Source organism: Drosophila innubila (assembly GCF_004354385.1).
Source record: "Drosophila innubila isolate TH190305 chromosome 2L unlocalized genomic scaffold, UK_Dinn_1.0 4_B_2L, whole genome shotgun sequence".
Classification (NCBI taxonomy): domain Eukaryota; kingdom Metazoa; phylum Arthropoda; class Insecta; order Diptera; family Drosophilidae; genus Drosophila; species Drosophila innubila.
Window position 1 is genome coordinate 25,967,988 of NW_022995372.1, and position 21,013 is coordinate 25,989,000.

Genomic DNA, 21,013 nt, shown 5'->3' on the forward strand with positions numbered 1-21,013 from the left:
CTTTTTTTAACTACGGGGTCTAAAAATGAGTTTAAAAAATTTGTGGTGTTAGCTCTGTAATTTGACTTTTGAGCGGTCGTCTCTTAATTTTGCAGCTGCACGTTTTGCACGGCAAAGCAGAATGCCAGCCATGCCACGCCCATTGGCCATAACGCCCAGAAGCGAACAGAAGCTACTTGCTACCAGTTGGATGCAAATTAATCTGTGCACTGCCATTTAAAATTCACGCCCCCAGTGTCACGCCCCCTATGCTAAAGGGCAAAACCCACTTTTGCTCACTTTTTGCAGTGTTTAGTTATTCCGAGTCCTTTGCATAAATATATATATATATATATATATATATACGCGATGTATGTATTTACTTATTTCAGTCAGTTTTTAGAACAAATGGAAAAAAAAAATTTTAAATGAAACTTACTACGATTATTCAGTAGCCACAACTGTCGTTGCTTTGTTGGTCTAAGCTCTTGTTTGACTTGCTGTTTTCCTATTTTGAATTTCAAATTACAACATTTAATAAGCTCCGCTCGGATATTAAAAAAATTGTGAATGTTCAAAATTTAGTGTAGTGCTCAGTTAAAACAACTGGGAAAGGCTATAGTCGAGATCATGTCCATAGAATACCCGTTAAAATATATTTTATATTCGTTTCATCTGCATATAGAAATAAATACTCTATAGTCTCTGAGATTCTTTTGTTCATACAAACGGACAGACACGCATGGCTATGTCGATTCGGCCGTTGATGCTGATCAAGAATATATATACTTTATAGGGTCAGAGATGCCTCCTTCTCCCTGTTACATACATTCCAACGAACACAATATACCCTTTTACTTATTTCTTGAGTAACAGGTATAAAAACATTAGGCAAACCGTTGAAAGGAGCTTTAAAATAATTTAGTGGCTTACAGCTTATTCCAACCAACATTTCGAATTTTTTTAATCAGTTATGAAAACTAAACGTAAAGAGATATCAAATTGATTTAAATAGATAAATGCCAATAAAAACTAAATGGACGGAGCTACAGTCGAGCATTCTCGACTGTCGGCAACCCCTTACTTACTATGAAACTAGTCGGCCGGTGCTACAGTCGAGCATAATCGACTGTAGGAGACCACGCGGCAAAAACTAATAATGAAAAAAATTAAAGAATATTTAGCTAACTCAAATGCATATTCTATTATAATACATAAAAGATTTTCATACTAAGACTTGATTTTCGCCCGATCGGTCCTATGACAGCTAACCAACTTTAGACAGGATATATAAAACCAAGCTTTATTTATATTCTATCAGTTTGGTTTCGATATCTCATGTCCTATGACAGCTATATGATATAGTGGACCGATTTGAACGTAAGGATTTGAATGTAAGGATGAGCCGTAAGGATGTATAAAACTAACTTTAATGAATATTCTGTTAGTTTGGTTAAGATATCTCATAAAACTAAAAAGTTTTTCATACTATAACTTGATTTTCGCCGGATCGGTCCTATGACAGCTATATGATATAGTGGTCCGATTTGAACCAACTTTAAACAGGATATATAAAACCAAGTTTTATGTATATTCTATCAGTTTGGTTACGACATCTCCAAAAACAAAAAATAGCTTAATATCAGCTGGAAAAAAAAGTTGTTTCCGCCGGAAATCGAACCCGCAACAAAGTTGCAAAAAATTTTAACTGACAGAGGCTCAACGTGTTGAGCCACTCTCGCACTTATGCGTTCAACCTCCCAAATGACCATATTGCTTGTTTTAGTACTCTATTACAAATGAAAAGAAATAAATTATATTTTAACTTTTAATGTTAATATTACATTTTAAATAAGCACTGAGTTTGTTTTAATATAAAATGAAATTGAATTCAAACATAAATAAATTAAAAATCTTTCGCCCACTGCAGGACTCGAACCCACGAGCACCGTCAAGCATCTAGGACAATTATATCTTCGTCTGTGCAAAATTGCTCCTATAATTTCGATATGAAATTTTCTATGTCGATTTGCAGGCGGTTAAGGGGGCGTGGCCAAATTTTTTATATTCAAATTATAAGAACAATTTAAAAGCTAGTGACACCAAATTTGGTATGTAGATTCCTCTATCTTGCAGGCAGGTCAAGTTTGTTTCTTTTTTGAATCGGACCACTATATCATATACCGCCCATAGGAAAAATCGGTGGAAAATCAAGTTTTAGTATGAAAAACTTTTTTGTTTTATGAGATATCCGAGCCAAACTGATGCAATAAGCATATGATTTATATATTCTGTCCAAAGTTGGTTCAAATCGGACCACTATATCATATAGCTGTCATAGGACCGATCGGGCGAAAATCAAGTCTTAGTATGAAAAACTATTTGGTTTAATGAGACATCGTAACCAATCTGATAGAATATGCATTTAAGGTAACTAAATATTCTTTAGTTTTTTCCATTATTAGTTTTTACCATAGTAAGTACGGGGTCTCCGACAGCTGAGTATGCTCGACTGTAGCACCGGCCGACTAGTTAGGCTTGATCTTGATCTGCTTGCAGTATAGAGGAACCTACGTACCAAGTTTGGTGTCTCTAGCTCATATAGTCTCTGAGATCTAGGTGTTCATACAGACGGACACTGCTATATCGACTCGGCTATTGATGCTGGTCAAAAATATATATGCTTTATTGAGTCTGTCACGCCTTCTTCTGTCTGTTACGCACATATTCCTTAAAGCAAACTTAACAAACCCCTGTACTTTTTTAGGTACGGGGTCTAAAAATTACTTCAATGCAATTCATTCTTCTGGTTAGATTTCAAAAGAAATCAATATTCTGAAATATTATTCAACAAAAAAAAACATAATATCGATCAATGAACTACAACCGATAAATATCATTCAAAAATACATAAATAATTCGCATTACGTACTTATAAATTTATATATTAGTTCTTTAAAGGCATGCAATCACTTGCACAATTTTATACAAATTGCAAGCAATTTAAACGTCGAGTTCAAGAATATAAATTGAAACAGAACTGTCTGAGCAGTTGACGAGGACAAACTTTCGAACACTTTCACCAGCACAGTTTTTGTGACAGGCAAAAAATAAAAGTGAATGAGTTTCATTTCAACGATGCCCCCATCAACTCTTACTAACTCTTTCTCAGAAACATCAGCGCAATCCTTTTCTCCTGCAATTGTAAGTCCTGTTGCGCAACGTGACAGTTTAGTCGTCATTTTGCTTCTGTTCCTACTAATGCAAAAGACATGTAACACAAGTATTTTCGCTCTTCTTGTTAGTCTTTTCAGATACCCTGTTACCGAAAATGCTTAACAAAGGTATACTTCTCGAAATGAAATGTAACGGACAGAGAAGGATAACTAATAAAAATACCGACAACTATTAAATCTACGAAGGGCAGGGTAAAATTAGAATCTGACAAATTATATTATAATTCTAAAAACGGAATGCAAGAAAAAATTCCCATAGCGTTTCGCAACGGTAGATAGTGAGACAAATAATCATAAAACCCAGTCCGGTAATAAATATAACTTCTATATTTAACATTTCTATATTATGATCATAAATAATGAACATGACTAATAAGGACCATCTTTCAGTTTAGCTTATCCCGATCCTTACAAATTCTTACTTCATATTTACGTTTCTTTCTCATTCATGAAAGGCCCATAAAAATAAAGGGATCTATGGGAGGAATTGAAAGTAGTATGCAAGTGTTTCCGCTTGTTCTGTAATTTTTTTTGCCTTTTGTATTTGTGTACATTACGAGATTTGTTGTAGGTTGATTTTGCATCTACACTTATCTCAACCTTTTTTACAGACACAAACAAAGCTTTTGAGGTACAAGTGCTCTTATATTCCAGACTGGTCTGTGCATTTCTTAATTTTGAGGATAGAATGTGGGATTATGAAACTTATGGATTTATATATACACGTCGCGACGCGTCGTTAGTGTAAAAATTAAATATTTTGACAATTTATTTATGTATATGCTTAATAATTTTTCCGTGTTGATACATTAACTGATAATTTTCTTCGGTTTTATAAAAACAATAATGAAAAAATGATGACAGTAAATCAGGGTCTAAGAAATTTATTTCTAAGGGTGAATATGTACTATATGTAAGGTCTTCAGCCATGACATCACGGGGAAAAATTGGAACTATAATTCATAACTGTAACTGTGAAAATTAGCCATTAAATAAAACATTAATAAGATCGTGTAATTATTTGAGACTTTGAATAAAAAAACTAAAATAATTTATCATAATATAATTATAATCATACGCTATAATTTTGCTTCTTCGCAATTTTTATTTTAAGCCATAAGCTAAAACCACTGAGAAAATGAAATATTTATTACACTAAGCAACAAGTTTGAACTTTTTTCTTCGGAATTGAACCAAACCCACTATTTTGGATAGATGTGGGGCCTCAAACGTCAAAAGCATTTTTTTTTTGTTCTATGGCAGAGTTTTTTAGAATTTTTTTAAATTTGGCTGTTTTTCTTGCCTTTTTTTTTAGGTGCGCCCACTTTCGTCATCACTACTCGAGAATTATCAAAACAAAAGTAAAAGAAGGCGTGGCATGAGAAAGGGCGTAAATTAACGGTCAAACGCACAATTTTGTTTTTTTTTTTCATTGTGGTCTAAATTTTTTTTGTGGTCTTAAATTTCTTTGAAGTGTTTAGAATATATATTTCAAATTTCATACCGATATCTCACCAAGTTTAAGATCTACGGCTTTTTCCCATCAACTTCAGCCAATCGGCCATGGTAAAGCCTTGGAGTGTTTCAAATAATTTGCTCCTGTGCATAGGCTATGGCTATGGCGTAACACAATTGTGGCAATGGTGTTTTTTTAAAAACTAAAGTTGAAAAGTTCCATACATAATAGGTTCATGGGAAAGAAAAATTTTTTTTACTTAAAATTCTTTTAAATATTTTTTTTTTCAATTTTGCATAAAAAATAAGTCAGTTAACAGAAATAAATGAGTTTGATTTAAAAATATACTCATCAACATTTTCGCAAATTACCTCAACTTTGAAAAGCTCCACACGCCACAAAATTTTTACGAAAAATATAAAACTGTTTGTATAAATTACTAAAATCAATTCTCGATAGAGCCACAGCAAAAGTTTTTTTCTAAACAGTACAACGCGAAAATTGATTTTTGTCACGTACTTTAATGAAATAGGATATAGTGCGATGTGTCTTAACTTTCCTTTTTTAATTTTTGTATAAAGACTTATGGCACTTGAGTATTTGCCAGGTTACTTTAAAGCTCTGGGATTACATTAAAAATACGTGTACGTTTAGGACGACAGAAAGTGCCGGCAGCTGGGACAACGGGACAAATAATAAATTAAAAGTAAAAGTGCGGCGAAAAATGGCATTCATTTAAGAAATTAAATATGCATCGAGCTGAATGTTTTTTTTCACAAAGTTCTTACAATTTCGACTGGGCAGGTTGGGTGGAAGCTTTGAATTACTTATTAAAAGCCATTATTTGCAGGCTTTTACTAATGTCCTCCCCTCTACAACTCTCTTTTGTTGCAGCTGCACAGTGGCAAATGCAAAACAACAATGAAATGCATGCTCAATGCAGGAAAGTGGCGCAAAAGGAGGCAACTGGAGGCCGCAACTCAAGACGGCAGTTGTCGGCGACAGAAACAACAGCAACAAGTTACCGGCATTTGTGTAAAAGAGACAAAGCAATTGCGAGTTTTGTTTTTGTTGCTCCTGCTGTTGCTGGCAGTTGAACATGCAAATGCAACAACATCAGCAACAACTTCTACAGCGGTAACAGCAACACAGCCAACGGGCACAGCAAACTTGCCCTCAACAACAACAATAATCGCAGCAATTGAAGCTGCAACAGCAACACCATCAGCATCTGCAGCATCAGCAGCAACATCCTCATCGTTGCCCAACTCCTCGACAGGAGGAACTGCAGTCCATGGCAATCTATTTAAAAACATTCTACGAATTGGCGATGGCAACATCGTTTCTCGTGTAAGTAGAAAGTGGAATTTAGAGTGTTGAGTGTTTAGTGTAAAGGAATGTGTGTGTGGAGGGTGGGGCATCTAACTAAGTATAATTCATCATTAACTGCAATTAGCGACAAGTGCAATTGTTATAATAAGTGAGGGATATGTTGAGGTACAAAGAGGGACAATTGCGACACTTTCAAGTACTAAAGCATGGTACAAACAGTTGCAACAGCAATATAATTGAATTGAGGTCGCTATTGCACAACACTTAGTCGAATATTAAGTGAACTTAGTTGGCACTTAATGTCTCTAATTGAATCAGCTCCTTAATTCCTTAAGTGCAACTAGCCTGAAATGCCTTGTGGTAATGCAAATCGATTGAAATTTTCATGTGGCTTTGCAGCTGGAGCCTAAATAGATTCTATTAAGACGAAATTCTGTCTATATCTGCATTAAAGGATTCTAAAGTTAGAAATGGAAAAATGTATAAGGGATTAAAGAAACTTTTCACGAGCACTAGCAAATAAATAATTTTTTCTTTAATGTTAGGTATAAAATTGAAATTTAATAAACTATAATCTATCTCAAAGAGAAGATTTTTATTCGATATAGTAGTTGGAAAGCATTTCAAACTTTCATTAAAGAACATTTCCAAAGAAAAACTAGAGAATGCCAATAACGATAAAGATATGTTAAAAAATTGCAATTGGCAGACTAAATATTATTCTATATAAAAGTAGTGGGCCGGTGCTACAGTCGAGCATACTCGACTGTCGGAGACCCCGTGCTTACTATGGTAAAAACTAATAATGGAAAAACCTAAAGAATATTTAGTTACCTTAAATGCATATTCAATCAGATTGGTTACGATGTCTAATAAAACATAAAAGTTTTTCATACTAAGACTTGATTTTCGCCCGATCGGTCCTATTACAGCTATATGATATAGTGGTCCGATTTAAACCAACTTTGGACAGGCTATTTAAAACCAAGTTTTATGCACTTGTATTAGTTTGGTTACGATATCTCATTAAACCAAAAAGTTTTTCACACTGAGACTTTATTTTCGCCCGATCGGTCCTATGACAACGTTATGATATAGTGCTCCGATTTGAACCAGTTTTAGAAAGGAAATATCTACATTCCAGGTTTGGTATGTTTACCTCTTATAGTCTCTGAGATCTAGGTGTTCATACAGACGGACGGACAGACAGACAGACGGACATTGCTATATCGACTTGGCTATTGATGCTGATCAAGAATATATATGCTTTATAGGGTCTGCCACGCCTCCTTCTGCCTGTTACGCACATATTCTAAGAAAAATAAATATTAGGAAGCACAAATCTTTCAATTCAACTACTTACTTAAATTGAATCAAAAAACTTCAACTTCAAATTCCTTTGTTCAATCGAAAAATCGAATGCAAAACAAAGCAATTGCTGACTTGCCAATATTGTTTAGAAACACAGAGAACTTTACGGTCAGCTGTTGAGAAGGCCAATATATCAATTTGGCTAAAGCAATGGCCAAAAAAAATTAAAGGCAAAGTTTGTCGCACTTAGAATAAAGTGACGCCAATAACGTAATTTTCCACTCAAACGATAAAAGGGACCGAAGTCAAGGTAGAAGAGGAAAGCCAAAAGTTTATTTTTAATGCGTTTGTCAACATTTTGGGCGAAAATGATTACGGTAAAAGAGAAGGCTGTCATCAGGCAGATAGTCTATTCAAGCAGCTATAAATACTTATATTCTCTTTCATCGTATCCTTATAGACGGCCATCGAGCATTCGTTGGTAACAATACACGACATTGCGACTGAAAACTTGGGCACATTGTGCATCTCAACGCTGTATCGACCACTCCAAGTGCCCATCAACTCTGAACGCTTCGAGAGCTCCAGACAAAAGGCCGATTTGGCAGCATCGATACTCCAGGAAGTGGGCATTATTCGGCATGGTGGTGAGTAGCGATTACCCAAAAATATATACTTCTATGAGTATATAAATATGTCACGCTTTATGGAATGGCTGCGTATACGTTAAATATCGATTCATATTCAACTGCTAATTTTTTTGTGCGTGAAATCAATTTCATTTCCGGCTATGGCAAAAGCACCAATGGCCCAAAAGCATTTTGGCATCATTAGGACTCCTTAAATATTTGCGATAAGCTTATTTTAGCCATAAGTGTACAGCCACTTCTAACAAATGTATAAATATAAATATAAATATATGTAACAAAAATGCTACATATACAATTATATAATAGGAAGATCAAATAATCATTAGAAAGTTAAACTTAATAGAAAATAGTTTAGTTTTAAGCTTAAATGTAATAACAGTTAAACATTTCAAAATACGGGCTTTCTCAACAACAAAGATTATTAAAAACGGACGCAAAACACAGAAGAGTGGACTCCAAAAATTTTAAATTTACATACAAATTAAAATATGTTAGATATTTTTTGATATTTTACTTACAGATAGAATTTAACAGCTTTAACTTAATTAAATTAAATTAAGTTCCTCAAAAATAAAATGGAATTACAAATATTGTAATTTCTAATAAAATCTTTAGCAATAAGAAAAAAATTAGCTGTTCCAAAAATTTGTCCGATCATGTTTACTTCAGCAACGAATAAATAAAATAGAAACCCATTGCTTTATAAACTTATATCTTCAAGCTAAGATATTTTTTTGGTTCTTTTACATCCTGTTAAACAAAACGTTTAAGGACAGCAAAGCAATTGATATTCTTTGAGTGGCAGGCAATGAGAGAGGCAGACATCTAAATGATGGCGATGCCAAGACACCCTACCAACTACCATCACCTTTAAATTGGGTTAAATTTATTCGATTTGCATTAAGCTTTCCCCCAAATAATTTATGCGAGCCATCAAAATTTCAAGGACCTCATGCCCAGAGATGGAGAGCTTGTGGCGTTGCATGGATGCGATGGATGGAATATATGGGGTACAGCAAATGCCAAATTCTATACTCCACATAAAAGTACGTGTATATATGACTCATCCTGTTGCTCAACGGGAACAACAACAGCAACAGCAAAGTTAACAGCAAATTTGCTTTTGCCTTATGCGATTTTTGCTGACGCGTCGCACCTTTTGAGAGTTAGTTGAGGGGGCTCTGCTGAGGGTTTTGAGAGGGAGTTTCAGCGCTGTCCAGGACACAAAAGGCAACCAGCTGCCGCTGTTGTTGCTGTTATTATCCTGTACCCAAACCGAGTGCAAGTGCGAGTACGATGAGTTCATTGTGCGTCTGTTGTCCTTGACTATGCTGTCTGTTGTCAAGGCTGCTGCCTCTGACCCCTCCCCTTACTGGGCTTCGTATTGGGCTCGTGTCCGTGTCCGGGGTTTCGCGCTCGGGCGGTTGGCTTTAGAGCGCGTCGCCTGCCTTTGGGTTGACAACGACGCACTTGTGGCGCATCAAACATCCAGCTCTTTCCTTTTACTACTTGACGTTGCCCTTAGCTTCCCAGTCCCGTTTAGCTCTTATACATGCATATATACTATACATATTATATGCATTTTAATTTAAAGTTGTGCGTTGTACATTGTTGTTTGCCACATTCGACTTGTTTTCATCTCAGATTCCTCCCTGAGCTTAATGTTCCATCAACTTTTACATGATAAATAGGACAATCGGGTTGTGCACAAATTTCTGTAAAATCAGTTAAAATGTTAAGAACACACATACGCCATGTTGTACAACATTGTATTCAAGAAAATGAAAAATTGACAACAGAACTCATTTATTTCATATGAATTTCCACTTAATTCAACTATAATCTGTTCTATCATAGAACTTCTATTTCAAGTCAGGAACAAAAATGTAAAAAAAATAAACTACTCTAATAAATAACTTTATAACTTACTTTTCTATAAGCAATGTTGTGACTTATTAAATAATTTCGTCATGCATTGTTCGCTTCATGCTTATGAAAATCAAATTTCACTAGAATTAAAAATTGTGGGACTAATGATATAAAATTTCACAAGAATTAAAAATAGAAGTGCTAATGATATTAAATTTCACAAGAATTCAAAAGTTGTAGTGCTAATGATACATATGTCATTTCACTGGAATCGAAAAATTAAATATAATGAAATAAAATTTTAGTAGCATTAAACAAAAGAAACGAAGTTCATGTTACGTTGAAAAAATGAAATGTAATTAAAAGTTTTAGTTCGGCATTAAATAGTTATAATTACAACTTAATTTCATAAGCATTAATTATTAAATATTTGTTTGAGATATCTACACCAAAATTACAGATAATAATCATGGCTGTCATAGAAACTATTTTAAGCTGAAATCAAGTGTTTTTAATTGTATATTTATTTATTTTAAATGCATTTGTTTTGCTCTGTAATGCTTATCAAATTATTACACATCGTTTTACCTTGACTAATGTTATTTTTCCACAAACCCTTCTGTGGTTTTATTAATTTAAGCTAAATTAGTTAGTAACTACTATACGTATATTAAATTCCAATTTCTGCTGATGTAATCGGATTGATTTTATCAAGAATATAAACTTAAATATCTATTTTTATTAATATTTTAGGGGAAATATAGGTGTGTGTCCCTTTCAGAAACACCATTAAGTTTTTCTTTGAATTTTCAAATTCATATTACATATTAAATAAAAAATTTTCCTTAACTCAGTTTGTATTATAAGTAAAAAGACATGAACTATGTATCATCACAAGTGTTAACTGCTATCCACAGTAATTATTATAGACATTGCTCTTCGCATTCTTGCTGAGTTAAAAAAAATATTCCCGTTTCCAAAACATCTTTCATAGAGAAACTCCTCGCATTTATTGACAACTGGATCATAGATTCATCTGTCAAAGCCCGCTTTGCATAGACCAACTTCTGAATGTGGCTCACCGCATTCCTCTGCAGAATATAGTTTAAATATATTACGAGAATATCTATATTAATTAAATCTTAAATTTAACTACACACGATTTTTAAAAGCCACAGAACAGGCAATGTAAGCAGTAAACACCACAAACGAAGCGAACCTCATAGTGACAATGGTTAATATCGAGTATCGACATCTCGACTTGAGTCATTTATATTTAATTGTACATCACTGCGGACGGCAGTTCGCGTTAGTGACGAAAGCAGCACGAAGGGTCCGAAAGGCGACTAACAATATATACAGCTAAGTTGGAAAATTTGCTACGACTGTCCGATCAGATCAAGTTATATATTGATCGAAAGGTTTGGTCCTAACTTACAAAATGGCATACTAAAACTTTATCTAATTCACCTGGGTCATGAGATACGGGGGTGTAAGTGGGAGGGAAAAAATATTTATGATCGCAGCTTGTGGAGCCGTTGGGGCTTTTTGGTAAAATTATTTATTTTTTAAAAATTCTTATCAAAAATACGCGACGATTGATACCTCGATGACCCAAATCCGTTAACTGGTTCAAAAGATAAATAAATTTTAAATTTTTAGTGGACTTTTCAAAATGAAATGAAAAGTTAGTTTCTTTGTTTGTCTGTTTGTCTGTTTGTATCAAAGCGCTAAAATAGCTAAGATGTAATGATGGGGATTTGTTCCTCTTTGAAAATCTAGAAGTGTTTGTTTTACGACTTTTTCAATTTCCCGCTAGTTTAGCGGGAAAACGCTAAATCCCGCTAAAACAGTTTCCAAACCACAGACGCTTCAGATATGTTTTATATATCATTTAAAAGGTGTGTTTGAGGGCTTTTACGCGTACCTTAAAACTTTTTTTCTAAAGTATTCAGGTAACATTTTATAGGTGATAAAATGTTTTTAAGCTTACATGTTGGCGATTTCTGACAAAACGGCTCTAACGATTTCTGTTAAATTTTTATATGTTGTAATGCGTTCAATTTCGCGTGAGGGTGAGCTTCTTTGTACATAAAAATTACATTTTGCGCAGTGCCGAATGCCAATTTTCGCTTTTTTTTTATTAATTTATATTTTTATTTAAAATTTTTAGATAAACTGAATTTTGTTTGTCACAAAATTGGATATCAGAAATTTTGGGGCTGCTTGCTTGCTTTCGTCACTAGACTTTTACCTCGTGTAGAGGTTTTTTTGTGGTTTATTTATTTCTAATGCATTTGTTTTACGCTCTAATACTTCTCGCTGTATCTAATCTACATAATATACAATTCTGTACCTTGACTAATTACAAGTTTTTTATCACCTAGTTTTTTGTGTTTTATATTCAGTTATAACTAAATTGGTTTACATCTACTATGTGTGGATGTGTATTTAATTCCAATTTTTGCTGACTTTCTCGGCTTGACAAATCTAAATATCTATTAAGTATGCAAATTTGTAAATTTTTAATTTACTTAAATAAATAAAGATAAAATGTATTTGTTTGTATGTGAGCGCTTTAAAAAATTGAAGGAAAATATTTTTTTTTGATTAAAAAGATAATCATCTTTCAACTAAATTTTTATTATATATCAATAAATACATGGGCAATGTTAGGTTACACCATCTATTAGATATGTATGTTTATAATTAAAGGCATCGATTTTGGCACTCTTTCAGACTAGAAAATCTATTCCTGCTATCAGAACATCCTCCGTAGGTAAACTTCTCGCAATTATTTGTAAATGGGTTAAAGCTCCAGCTGGAAAAGTCTCCCTTGCATAGACTAACATCTGAATGTGGCTCACCACATTCCGCTGCAGAACATGGAATAAAAATGATTACAAGAAAAATCTATCAGGCCAGTTCCGGTCTAGACTTTTTATTTTATAGGATTTCTTAAAATGTATTTTTTCATGTTCCATTTAGGCCAAGTATTTAAAAATGTCTTTTTCCTTTATCAGACTCGAATGATTTTTTGTTACTTTACAAGATTTTAAAGTTTTTAGTAAACTAAATTAGAACGCATGAAAGATATTCACAATCACAAAGACAGTACAATCTGAAAAACGGCTGAATTTTAAGAATATTTCTAATGTAATCACATACGATTTTTAAAAGCCACAGAACTTGCAACGAGTGAAGAAAAGATCACAAATAAATCAAACCAAATGACTCTCATCTTTAAAATTGATAAACTTAAGTGAGAAATCGTAACTTAAGTCGGGGGTATTTATATGTAAATTTATAATGCATTTCGAACCATATAATAATATTACCTATGCCTTGAGTAATATCACACTTTTTTAACATTTCTTGTTAACTAAACTTCTTTTCTTTTCTGACATTGAAGTCTAGGGATCCACCTTATTAATTTTGGAAGAAACACTATATTTTAATAAAGAATTTCTTTTGCTCCTATTTTATTTATAATGCATATAATTCAAGTAACGTTTATGAAATTTATTAGTTTGAACGACTATCTGATTCAATTTAATGAATTAATTTATTAAAACAACCCGATACACTTGCCAAGATACTCGCACACAAAGGCTCAAATACTGACAAAAAGAAAGAGTGTGGATTGTGGACACCCCGTGGCAAAGGCATAAAACAAACTTGTCTGCCTGTGCAACTTGAATAATTGCCAATTTTACATAGTACAAACGCCGTTGAAGTGAGCAAAACTTTTGTGGTTAGCGTCCAAGAGTTGGGCCCAAAAAACAAATTGGTTACAATTGTGCAAGTTGGGCATGTTTATTTCTGACACCTACACAAAAAGCACTTGCTTTACACAACTACACACACACACACACACAAAAAAGCAGACACTTGGCAATAGAATGAAGCTCATTCTACTCCGTTCAATGGCAATAAATTCACAAACTGGGGACCAAAAGATTGATGATGATGGTAGAGCCGAGTGCTAGAAATCGCACGCAGATGATGAATGACAAACGTGACAAACACACATGACTGTAACTAAAACTGTGAATTGTGTGTATATTTGTAGATGTGTGTGTTGGGTATTAGGTGAGCTTCTATACAGAGTGACAGGCAATGGCTAATGTTATTTAACATAAGACTGCCTGCCTGCCCCACAATCGACCTGCCTCACGTTGCAGACTTTCACAGCCGTCGAACTTGGGGTAACATTTTGACGCAACTTGGGGTAAAAAACTTTGACTGTGTGTTTATGTAACGATCCCCCTTCTTGCTTGCTCCTCTTTTGTTGCGATTTCGCTTCAGCGTCCGCAGTAAACTTGCCACGATTTGCTGCCACATTGCTTCCAGCCGGTGAGTGCGTATTTGTTTTATGCCAAGCACAAGAAAAAAATTCTGAACTCTAAAGTAAAAGGCAGCGAAATTGCAAAGCGTTATACATACTAATCAAAAAAAATATATATAGCAAGAAAAAACCAATCTGAAGAAAGAAGAAGCTTAAATACCCTTCAAAAAAGTGTCAAAGCAACTTTACAAATGTCACAATGTGAATTATAATGTTGCAATGTAATCCAATTTATTTAATAAACGAAACATTTTTGAGTCTAAGGTAAAATTGCTACATAAATCACATATTTTTGTTATTAGAAGGATACCCCATTTGGATCTCTATAGAGAAAATTATTTTAAAAACGACCACTTGATTCGTATTCATTTTGTTGGTACAAAATTTGAGAACTTAGAGGAAAATAAAATATTTTACAAGTATTTTTTTTTTTGTGTTTTTTTACTGAATACTAAAAATATGACAATTTAATGGGAGACACAAGATTTTTGATACGAATTTGTATAGCGAAAATTTACAAAAAGGGTATAAATTACAAGATACCAAAAAGCTTATGACATTTTAAACATTTATGGTTTTAATTTTAAATTAGTTTAACGTAAAAAATTACATAAAATCCAATTTTTTCATTGCTAAAAAAAAAAAATAAATAAATGGGTCAAAAGTAACCGCTTTATCAAAAGATTTCATCATTGTATGATGCGATACATTTTTTTAGACCCCGTACTTAAAAAAGGTACAGGGGTCTATTGGGTTTGTTTTACCGAATATTTGCGTAACAGGCAGATGGAGGCGTGGCAGACCCCATAAAGTACATATATTCTTGATCAGCATCAACAGCCGAGTCGATATAGCAATGTCCGTCTGTCCGTCTGTCTGTATGTCTGTCTGTCTGTCTGTCTGTCTGTCTGTCTGTCTGTCTGTCTGTCTGTCTGTCTGTCTGTCTGTCTGTCTGTCTGTCTGTCTGTCTGTCTGTCTGTATGAACACCTAGATCTCGGAGACTATAAGAGCTAGAGACCACAAACTTGGTATGTGGGTTCCTCTATATTGCAAAAATTTTCTGACCCACCCCCTAATTTTCATCCTGCGCACGCCCTTGAAACTGAGTTGCGAAAACTGATAGGATTAATAAAAACTAGTCGGCCGGTGCTACTGTCGAGCATACTCGACTGTTGGAGACCCCGTACTTACTATGGCAAAAACTAATAATGGAAAAAATTAAAAAATATTTAGTTAACTTAAATGCATATTCTATCATATTAGTAAAAATGTCTCATAAAACATAAAAGATTTTCATACTAAGACTTGATTTTCGCCCGATCGGTCCTATGACAGCTATATGATATAGTGGTCCGATTTGAACAAACTTTGGACAGGATATACAAAAGCAATTGTTATGCATATTTAATCAGTTTGGTTACGATATCTTATTAAACAAAAAAGTTTTTCATACTAAGACTTGATTTTCGCCCGATCGGTCCTATGACAGTTATACGATATAGTGCTCCGATTTGATCAAACTTTGGAAAGGATATATAAAACCAAGTTTTATTTATATTCTATCAGTTTGGTTCCGATATCTCACAAAACAAAAATGTTTTTCATACTAAGACTTAATTTCGCCCGATCGGTCCTACGACATAAAGGATATATGCTATAGTGGACCGATTTAAACCATCTTCGGTAAGGATGTGTAAGACTAACTTAAATGAATATTCTATCAGTTTGGTTACGATATCTCAAAAAACAAAAAGTTGTTCATACTAAGACTTGATTTTCACTCGATCGGTCCTATGACAGCTATATGATATATCGGTCCGATTTGAACCAACTTTGGACAGGATATATAAAACCAAGTCATATGCTTATTGTATCACTTTAGTTACAATATCTCATTAAACAAAAAAGTTTTTCATACTACAACTTGATTTCGACCGATTGTTCCTATGGGCGCTTGATGATATAGTGATCCGATTCAAAAAAGAAACAAACTTGACCTGCCTGTAGGATAGAGGAATCTACATACCTAATTTGGTGTCACTAGCTTTTAAATTGTTCTTATAATTTGGATATGAAATTTTTTTTTCGAATTGTGGGCGATAAAGGGGGCGTGGCTGAATTTTGAAACAAACTTGATCTGCTTGCAATATAGAGGAACCTACATACTAAGTTTGGGGTCTCTAGCTCTTATAGTCTCCGAGATCTAGGTGTTCATACAGACAGACAGACAGACAGACGGACAGACGGACATTGCTATATCGACTCGGCTGTTGATGTTGATCAAGAATATATATGCCACGCCTCCTTCTGCCTGTTACGCACATATTCGTACTGTACTTTTTTTAAGTACGGGGTCTAAAAAAGTTTGATTACAGAAAAATTTGTTAAACGGTGGTGACAACTTGGGCTCCATAAACATTTGGGTCTACTCAAACATAAGTAAATTTTTTTAATTTTTTGCATCCATTGTGTTTAAAAACTTGTTCCTTAATATTTTTATTTTCAACTGATTGTATTATTGCAATGATTTTGTTCATTTTGAGCTGTATTTCCTTTTGGAATCCTGCGTGCGCCCTTGCTTAGTTTTGTATTTCACACTATAAGGGATAGTGGTTTTTAGAGACAAAATTTAACTAAAAGTTTTGTTTACATTAGCTGAAATTGATCCACTTTAAATGATTTCTGAAAAAAGCCTTTATTTACCAACTTCATTATTCCAACCAATATTTGTACCAACTGCCAACCTTAATGACATAGATATAATACCCGCTGAAAGAGGTGTTCACCCTTAGAAAGTGGCACGAAAGTTGCGCTAATCGAATTTAAATAAGTTTACCTTGTAAACAGTTGTTACTTGTTTTCCTCGCCTCTTCTCTTATAAAACAGAAATGCTGCTACTGCTGGCAAAATATTAACTTTTAACATGCGTCCGCAGCTCTTGGGAAGAAAGAAAAGGGATAGAGGAGCAGTAGCTCTGCACCCGCCGCGCATATTAATCATTTTTTTCCCTCAAGGCTGAAAAACACTTGCAGCTTCAGTGTGCCATTTAATGGCCTTTTTTACAAAGAGCACAAAAAACTATTTCAAGGTCGTTACAGCAGTGACAGCTGGGCTGGAATTAAATGTTTCAGCGAATTACAATTTTCGCAATTAAGCAATGAGAGATATTTTCACAAAATTTAACATTGAAAAGAGTCACACTATTTCAAACATGGCATTCATTCCACGTACTCAATCCTTTAATTTACACAAATCAATATTTTTCAACCAAGTTTTTCTGCGCATGCATTTTTTTTTTTGCATATATGCATATTTTAAAATCGTGTTATTAAATTAAATAATAACTTACCTTTCTTTGTTATTCTACCTGTTATGATTGGAAAAATATGTTCTTTCTTCAATCAGCACACGTCAGTCCCATTTTCATTTTATTTTCAATACGTGTAACATATTTAAATAGTGTAATCGGTACTGCAATGTGTAAACAAATATTATAGTAATACAAATGATACATTCTATAGCAGCCGCAAAAATTTTGAAAAATATATAACATTTTGAATGATTTATGCTAGTTAATTTTTCAATATGACAAAGTTAAATTGAATGGCAATTATTATGACCAATATCTTAACTTGTTGCCATATATGGCAAAACTGATATATGATTCTTGTTATTCGCTGAATTTGACACTTTTTTTTAATTGATGAAAACGAGCATAGATCGCATATCGGACATTTAAGTTTAAAAATCAAACCTCTAATGAATTATTTGCTATTATTGCTTTCAGGTTAAAGATATTAATTCTTATTTAATCATAATACAAAAAAATAATTTGAATTAAAAATAAAGTTTTAATATTAAAAATTGAACAAAATTACATATAAAAATCGAATAATTATAAAATTAACATATATGTCTAACATACAAAAAGAGAAGAATAAATAACTACAAGGCGCAAAAATACAAAAAATAATCAAATACATTATTGGTTATTTTCTTATTTAATATTATCGTTTAATATTTTTCCATTATTATTTATTCTTCGATTTTAAAATAAGTTTAAATGATAATATTATTTTATAACATGTTTATTCAGTTCAAAAATTAAGTAAAGTTAGATACTATGGTAAAAGTTTTCAAATAATTGTAATTTCATAATTTGTATTTTTAAGGTTAGAATCGTAAAGCTTCATGAAAAAAGAGGGTTGTTACACTTTTATGTCAAAATGAATTTACATAATAAATATAGCAAATATGGAACAATGTACATGTAATATTTCAAATGACAACTGTGATTAGCACAAGAAAATAATATGGCGACTCACCTCTGTTAAAATAAAAATAAATTATAAGTTATTTTGAAGCACATTTATTAGCACACATAGAAAACTGTCGAATACTAAGAAACGAACTACCCCTTTTTGAGTCGACTTTTAAATGAATGGATATTAAATATTAAACTGACATTTATGTACCGCAATAACCAACTTAAAAAAATAAGTGAAATTGTTATAAACATGTCTGTCAATAGTTGTTTGTCAGTTCGTTGCATCGTTTCCCATTTAATTTCCGCATATACGAAGTCTACAGTTTTTTGCAGTAACTTGCTGCTGACCTACATTCACATATATTTTTATCTCAATTTTACAGGACTCTCCGATGCGCTGGCCAAAGGATTGCTCACTGATGAATACATAAATGGAGCGCGCATTTTAGCTTTAAACCTTACGAATGGAGCGGTGCAATCGTATGTTTGGTGGGTGAAGGGCGGTCACGACAAGCTTGGCGAGACGCATCGCTATGAGGAGGAGGGTCTGCAGATTGGCAAAAAGCCTGCACACAGTTATCCCTGGTAAGGATGGCATTGGATGAAACTGGAACATACTCGAAATGTAAATCTTCTTTACAGGTTTGATGATGAGAGCAGCAGTCCAACGCTGCGTTCTCCAAAGTTTGCGCCAAGTCCACCAAATAATTACTACAAAGGCTGGTGGACATATCCGTATTTCTCGTGTGCCGTCAGCAAGTGGTTGGTGTCGTATAGCATTGCCATTCCGCCAAGTGGTCGCCATGGATTGCGTGGCTTCATCAGCGTGGACATTGATGTCACATCGTTGCGCGTCAATCAATGCGATGCGACTCCCTATCGATTCAGCAGTCAACAGCACCGTCTTCGCCAGAGGCAGCCAACCCGTCGATCCACAGCTGCTGCCAACAACAATGATGTGGATACCATAAATGATTTGCAAGCGTTTCACAGTTCACACAAATGCCATCGTGCCTCCATGGTGGTAAGTTTGACTTCCTCCATTGTGATTAATAAAGTTTCATCCACAAATTGATAATCGCTGATATTAATCCACCTATTAACTAAAATATTTTTTCAAGAAATTTAGCATTTTTCATTCATTTTAATTATTAATTAATTAATTAATTATTCATTTTAATACCCGTTACTTAAAAAATTAATAAAAGGGTATATTGTGTTCGTTGGAATGTATGTAACAGGAAGAAGGAGGCATCTCCGACCCCATAAAGTATATATATTCTTGATTAGCATCAACAGCAGAGTCGATATAGCCATGTCCGTCTGTCCGTCCGTGTGAGCGCCAAGATCTCAGAGACTATAAAAAATAGAGATACCAAATTTGGCACACAGATTTCTATAGACCCCACTCAGGCCAAGTTTCTTTTAAATTTTTTACACGCCCCCTTCCGCCTCCGCAAATCGCGAAAAACCACCACACCCACAGTTATCTATTATTAGTTATCTATTATTATTATCTATAATAGCACTTAACCGCAGCAAGATCGGACAAGTAGCACGGAGGTAATAGCTAACCAAAAATAATAATAAAGTTATTATTTCAATACAATCACCTAAAAGTATGCAGTAGTTTTTATTAGGTAGTAATGTCTTTAATGTAATTTTAATGAAATAAGTAACGGGTATCCTATGGTCGGGATCTTGACTATAGCCTTTCCCACTTGTTAATTTTCGAAAATTAGTAAACTTTTTTGTCCAGCTGTAAAATATTTACAGTCAGTTAATCGTTATTAAATGCGCTTTTCTTTAAACGCTATAATTATACCCGTTACTTAAAAAATATAAGTAAAAGGGTATATTGTGTTCGTTGGAATGTATGTAACAGGGAGAAGGAGGCATCTCCGACTCTATAAAGTATATATATTCTTGATCAGCATCAATAGCCGAGTCGATATACCCATATCCGTCTGTCCATCTGTCTGTCTGTAGGAACAAAAGGATCTCAGAGACTATAAGAGGTAGAGCAACCAAATTTGGCACACAGATTTCTATATACCCCACGCAGATCAAGTTTGTTTCCAATTTAAGCCACACCCCCCTCCGCCCCCGGAAATCGCAAAAACCACCACACCCACAATTATTAAGATAATACAGTTTTTATGGTAAATAACGTTAGCTTTTTATATTATCTATAATGCCACTTAACTGCAGCAAGATCGGACAAGTAGAACGGGCGTATTAGCTAACCAAAGTTAATAATAAAGTTATAATTTCAATACAATCACCTAAAAGTATGCAGTAGTTTTTGTTGGGTAGTAATTTCTTCAAAGTACTTTGATTAATATTAAAATAAGTAACGGGTATGCTATGGTCAGGATCTCGACTATAGCCTTTCCGACTATTTTTTTTTTTTAAGATAAAGTAAAATTTACCTTAATATTACTTTTTATGTAATGTGAACAGTTACTTATGTCTTAAAAAACCAAATTTTAAATATAGAGGTCCATTTCCTTCATAAATATTAAATTTTTGTTTCAAAATGATAATATTTTTACATACAATAT

General features: G+C 33.7%; 1 protein-coding gene and 2 long non-coding RNA genes across 4 annotated transcripts in view; 1 reads left to right on the forward strand and 2 right to left on the reverse strand.

Moving 5' to 3' along the window:
- Positions 1 to 5,592: 5,592 nt before the first annotated feature.
- The window catches only part of LOC117781276 (probable G-protein coupled receptor CG31760), a 30,759-nt gene continuing 15,338 nt past the window's right edge, over positions 5,593 to 21,013 (forward strand). The window contains 4 exon segments of the mRNA XM_034618028.1: positions 5,593 to 6,021; positions 7,775 to 7,961; positions 18,833 to 19,034; positions 19,092 to 19,473. Of these exon segments, the coding sequence (XP_034473919.1) occupies positions 5,593 to 6,021; positions 7,775 to 7,961; positions 18,833 to 19,034; positions 19,092 to 19,473 (1,200 nt within the window).
- Positions 10,738 to 11,073, reverse strand: LOC117781940. Of its 2 annotated transcripts, none has more exons than XR_004617214.1 (2): positions 10,994 to 11,073; positions 10,738 to 10,924 (listed from the first exon to the last, which is right to left on the reverse strand). It is a non-coding gene; the product is annotated as an uncharacterized LOC117781940 (long non-coding RNA). The 2 variants fall into 2 exon arrangements; XR_004617215.1 differs by having other exon boundaries at positions 10,990 to 11,073.
- LOC117781939 lies at positions 12,461 to 13,087 on the reverse strand. Its single transcript, XR_004617213.1, has 2 exons — positions 13,002 to 13,087; positions 12,461 to 12,709 (listed from the first exon to the last, which is right to left on the reverse strand). It is a non-coding gene; the product is annotated as an uncharacterized LOC117781939 (long non-coding RNA).